Source organism: Sceloporus occidentalis, unplaced genomic scaffold (assembly GCF_023333645.1).
Source record: "Sceloporus occidentalis isolate IW3139 unplaced genomic scaffold, rSceOcc1.0.p SCAF_95, whole genome shotgun sequence".
Lineage (NCBI taxonomy): Eukaryota > Metazoa > Chordata > Lepidosauria > Squamata > Phrynosomatidae > Sceloporus > Sceloporus occidentalis.
The window spans coordinates 3294487-3300165 of record NW_028317075.1 but is presented as its reverse complement, the minus strand read 5'-3'; the positions used below and the strand labels follow the sequence as shown (position 1 = coordinate 3300165).

The 5679-nt window shown below is 35.0% G+C and overlaps 1 protein-coding gene across 1 annotated transcript; it reads left to right on the top strand.

Moving 5' to 3' along the window:
- Nucleotides 1-1129: 1129 nt before the first annotated feature.
- Nucleotides 1130-5409, top strand: LOC149284337 (homeobox protein Nkx-6.1-like). The gene is made up of 3 exons (XM_089496918.1): nucleotides 1130-1751; nucleotides 3069-3241; nucleotides 5161-5409. Exons 1-3 carry the CDS (start codon nucleotides 1130-1132, stop codon nucleotides 5407-5409), a joined length of 1044 nt encoding a protein of 347 aa, XP_089353044.1.
- Nucleotides 5410-5679: the final 270 nt, after the last annotated feature.

Sequence of the window (5679 nt, the reverse complement as noted above, 5' to 3'; positions counted from 1 at the left end):
AAGAATTTCAAAAGGGAAAAAAAAGACAGGAAAATAGAGAAGGAAAATGTGCTACAGGCGCGCCTAATATGCAAATGACCGAACGTCTAGCTCTAATGGTTCTAACCTAACATCCAATCAGAGAACAGGGTGGAATCCTTTAAAAACGTCAGTCGCCTGCATGCTCACAGTTGGTACTGTCCTATAGGTGAAAAAAAACACGCCCCTGCTAGGTGATTGACAGCTGGAAGTGCTTTATCCCACCCCTCTCTTTAAGGAGGTAGGAGAGAATGAAAAACATTTTATTACCTTTGAGAGCTTCATCTGAGCTGTCAGACAGGAGGAGAGTTAAAAGAAAAGAAGGGAGAAAAGGAAAAGAGGAGATGAGAACAGAATTCACTCTCTGCTGAGGAAGGACGGAGCAAGATACAGTACCCAGAAAGGTTGGCACATTTTCTAACATCAGTGGCAGATGGTCTGATGTCTCAGATGCAGGTCCTGCGCAGAACTTGCAATGACTTTTGCATGAAATTAAGCAGATAAAGAAAAGAAATCAAGCACTGCCTGCAAGCATCATTTGGAAGTGGTTGAAGATTTCTGGATGAGATGAAGTGTTAGTATGTTTCTGAATGCTGTCACATGGACTCTACCTGGCAGTAATACTTCCAGTTCACTGAGAGATCTTTCTTAGTCCTAACCAGCCCTTTACTGGTTTGGTCCACAGGGCATTCTCCTTTTGAAGGAAGAGAACATTTTTTTAAAATTTTCTGCATCCTCTCTGCACTGCAACAGGAACAAAATTAAAGCAAACTACATCCACCTACTGAGAAAAACAGCTAGTGTGAATCACTGTGATCTGATGACAAAGTTGAATTTGTCTGAATTTGAACCCCTGAGGACCCCCATCCTGGCTGGCATCTAAAGTTATATCTATTTCAACTCTTGTCTCTGAGGACTTCTGTGAGCTTCCAACTTTTAAGAAACTGAAACAAGCAGCACGCACAACAAAGATCACTTGTCTCTTTAGGTTTTCTTTGAAATAAACCTTCCAAAAAGACAAAAGGGAACCACTGACCTCTAGGCACTTCATTATTCCACAAGGCTCCTCAAGGGTTGCTGTCCAGGTGCTGTAGGCCACTCAGGTCCGGTGATGTTAACGTTAGGACAGGTGGATGGGAGCAGGCAGAGCGCTTTCCTCCTCAGTAGCCCTCCCCTGGCAGCCCTGCACAGCATGGCAGAGATGAAGACCCCTCTCTATCCAGCTTATGCCCTGCCAGGGCAGCCCTGTTCTTCTTCCACCTCATCATCATCCTCTTCATCATCATCTTCTTCTCCATCACCACCATTGGGATCCCCAAATCAGTCCACCCTAAAACACTCCTCATCCCCATCAACTGGGGGACTTTCTTTGGGAACCCCTCCACCTCAGATATCTGTAGCCACCCCTCATGGGATTAATGATATCTTGAATCGTCCCGTAGTATCATGTTTGTCCGCCTTGACTGGTGCTTCCCTTACACCATCTACCAATGTCTCCTCTGCTGGTGTAGCCTCATCTTCGTCTCCTGCGGGGCTCTTGGCAGGGCTTCCCCGCTTCAGCAGTTTAAGCCCACCACCGCCACCCCCTGGGCTTTACTTTAGCCCCAGTGCTGCTGTAGCAGTTGCCCGTTACCCCAAGCCACTTACAGATCTCCCAGGAAGGACCCCAATTTTTTGGCCTGGAGTCATGCAGAGCCCACCATGGAGAGATGCCAGGCTCGCATGTGGCCCCCGTAAGTATTGCACTCTTGAAATAGTTTACTGATATTTCGGTTATAAAGTTACTGCACCTTAAGTGAGCTATGACTTTATTTTACATGGTACTCAAGTAGACAGGGATAATGACTAACAATCAAAATCAACATTGTATAGTAAAATGCTCTGCTGAGATAAAAGCATATTATTACACTTTAAAGTAGAATTAGATTTTATCTGGGACAGAATCTATTTTACACATGTAATAATTTAATAACAAAAAATGTAAAAAAAATCTGGAATACTCTTTTTATGTAACATCTAAAATAAATTATATACAGTATATATTTTGTACAATTAATAGACAAGATTTGATATTACTTTGACATCAAATTCATTTGATTATGATTTCCTGTAACATTTGGTAGCATCTTTGTCTTAACAAGAGTTTGAAGACACGTTGTAGTCTTTAAAATGGCTGTATGTATATAAAGTAATTGTTTTACTGTTAATTATAGACTTATTAAAGTTACAAATTAACATTATTAACACCGAATTACGATTTTAAAAATATTTTTAGCAAAACTGAAAAACTCAGATTCAGATTCCTACTAGTACCAAAAATATACATAAAATCTAAAAACAATTTATAAAATGATAGTTTTCCTTTTACAACTTCAATTCAAAAGTACATATTACTATGTTATAAATAGTTTACATTTACTATAGGCTTTAATTAGTATAAAGGAATTTAAATTAATTTCATTTACCGAAACAAAATCGGGTTCAAACGATTTTATGTGCTTTTTTACGAATTTCTGCAAATGTAGATTAAACTGTAGTTTCGATGCAATGGAAAACGAAATAGACTTTTAAACAGATATAAAAATATATTTAAAAATATATTGTAAACTATGCACAGTAGCGAAATTATTATTTTTTAAGCGACATCATATAGCGAAATTATTTATTTATTTAAAGCTATATTATATTGTTTTATGTGACAATTTTTATATATATATATATCTATTATTATATTCTATTAAAATCTAAATTAATTAAGTTGATTATTGTATTTCGAGAAATCGGGAAAACCAGCCACTTTTTACTTATGTGTCTTTTTATTAATGAATATAGTTTTTTTAGCTAGAACTAGAACTAGAACTAATAATCATAATCAAATCAAACGCAATTTACAAAATACATTTATATATATCATCCATATGTGTTCCCCAAACATTCATATTCATTTATTTTTGTAATAGTAATCTGTTTAGTTACATTAATATGTTATAAGTTGTATTATGTGAATTATTGTAAATTGGTTCTATGTTTGCCCATGACTCTTTTTTTAGATCAGAGCTCAGTATTGCTGGATAAGGACGGGAAAAGGAAGCACACACGACCCACTTTTTCTGGGCAACAGATTTTCGCTTTAGAAAAGACATTTGAACAAACAAAATATTTAGCGGGTCCAGAGAGAGCCCGACTGGCGTATTCCCTGGGAATGACAGAGAGTCAGGTCAAGGTGAGTGCTGTCCTGTATTAATACATGGATCTGTCCGTTTAAAACACACAAAAAGCAAATCTATCTATAACAGCACAAGTTAATGAAATTCTTATAGAAGAATAATTTAACAATATATTATGTTATAATATATTATATATTATTTAATTTATCATCTACTCGCAGATTTAGATACTTGTGTGTTGGGGATATATATATATATATAATCTACTAAGGAATTTAGTGTTTTTTTGCTGTTCCACATCTTGGCTGTTTTATGCCTATTGCTTATATAAAGCATTCTTTTGCTGAGATAGTTGTAGGGAATGGTTTTATTAGGGTTGTGTCACCTGTTGCTATTGTCAGATATATGTCTTGTGTCTTGTCACTGTGTTATCTGAAGCCACTCATTTGTCATGGTAAATGTCTTCTAGTGAATACATTACAACCTATTCAGTGATCCCACCCAGGGTTCCATTATTTCTGCAAAATTCCCAGGATTCTAGTAAAAAATAAAAAAAAGACACTCCCCACCCCCAGAAAATATACACCTGTTAACTGCATTGTGGCAAATTATTACAGGCCACACAGTCGTGTAAAATGAGACCATTGGTTGTCCTAATTACAACATCTGGAATGTCATTATGGTTATGTGCACATAACATGCTAATTCTGTAGATTTCTCCATAGCTTTGTGACACATTTTTCCAAAACATAGCGCTGTTTATCTGTAATTTTTTTTAAACAAACCTTAATCTGTATACAAAATTTTACAGATGGGAATGGTTATTTCGTAGAAGTGAGACTATCTGAGGTCATGTCAAACTAAAAGTATTATTTCTACAGATTGTTTGTGTATATATATATATATATATATATATATATATATATATATATGTTTATTAAATAAGATAAAAAGCTAGTTAGGTTAGGGTTAAAATATTGTCCATTTTAACCCTAATATTTCTACTGTTTTCCTGTGGCATCAGCCAATTATCTTTTAGCAAATTGAGTTTCGTTACACAGCTTTATTAGTATTTAAACAGTCTTAGTTATTGCCAGCAATTATTGCAGTTGCTGTAATGAATAAGAAATTATTTCCAAAACAATAGGTATTGCTAATTTAGAGAAAATCACTCAAATGAGGCAGGGAATTTGTTGTTCTATGGAAAAGAATTGCCAGGACTAGTGCTTTGAGAGTGATCTGATTGGCTGCTGATCTATCTGCCCCAAACCAATATATCCTGACCTGGGGCATTAGAGTAACTATATATATATATATATATATATATATATATATATATATCATCTATTTTCTTTGCTGCTAATGGAAATTTGGATCTTAGAAAACGAAAAAAAATGCAGAAAACGAAATTAGTTTTTTTCCTTGAAACCTTGCACAGATAGGGATAGCAGGAAAATAAAACTGTATAACTAGGATAGACCTAAAAAAATGTAGTCAATCCAAATTCAGACAAAGCTGAATCTTAATGTCTTCAGTCCTGCTTCTTTTTTTCAGCTTCATTTTTGGAAATTAGGAAAGAGCTTTAAAAGATAATTCTAGACGCAGCTGGAATTTTTATTTTAAAATTACTTATTTATATGAATGTTAGTAACAGTTTGAAGCAACATTTTCCCTGTTTCTTTTTTGTTTGGACAAATATACATATAGATTGTAAGATTGCGAGCAGGGTCCCCTCGCTCAATGTACTGGTTTGCCTTGGTCTGTCATTTCTAGTTCTGTCACACCCTATATATATATATATATATATATATATATATATATATATATATGTATGTATTATTAAATATATTATTATACAAAATATTATATATATATATATAAATTTTTGTATAATAATATATTTAATAATAATAATAATAATAATAATAATTTTGATTTTTTTAATTAAATATGTGTTCTCTTGTTTCTTTTGTAGGTGTGGTTCCAGAACAGGAGGACTAAGTGGAGGAAGAAACATGCTGCAGAGATGGCCACTGCCAAGAAAAAGCAAGACACTGAAACCGAGAGACTTAAAGGGGCATCTGATAACGAAGAAGAGGATGATGACTACAACAAGCCGCTGGACCCCAATTCCGATGATGAGAAGATCACCCATCTTCTGAAGAAACATAAATCAAGCAGCACACTGCTTCTCCAACAGTCTGAAAATGACAGCTCGTCTTAGAGGGTTGTAGCCAAACCCACGATTTGGGAGTTGGGACAATAATTAAGACAGCAGACTCTAGAGATAAATGGAAGAACCGGTTGTTGTGGACAAGATTTCATTTGTTTCTGAACATTTTTTTCGCGTCCCATCATCTATACTCACAGCACTGCGCCTTTAACCAGGGCAAAATAAGACTTTTTATTTTGTAAGATGTATATATATTTTTCTAAGTCAATGAAGGAAGGAACAGTAACTTCGATATTAATAGACATTCTCATACATACACAT

Excerpts from the sequence above, each read along its gene's own strand:
- LOC149284337 (XM_089496918.1), top strand. The coding sequence starts at position 1,130 with ATGTTAACGTTAGGACAGGTGGATGGGAGCAGGCAGAGCGCTTTCCTC. Across the intron at positions 1,752-3,068 it reads CAGGCTCGCATGTGGCCCCC|ATCAGAGCTCAGTATTGCTG; the intron begins GTAAGTATTGCA and ends CTCTTTTTTTAG. Across the intron at positions 3,242-5,160 it reads TGACAGAGAGTCAGGTCAAG|GTGTGGTTCCAGAACAGGAG; the intron begins GTGAGTGCTGTC and ends TTTCTTTTGTAG.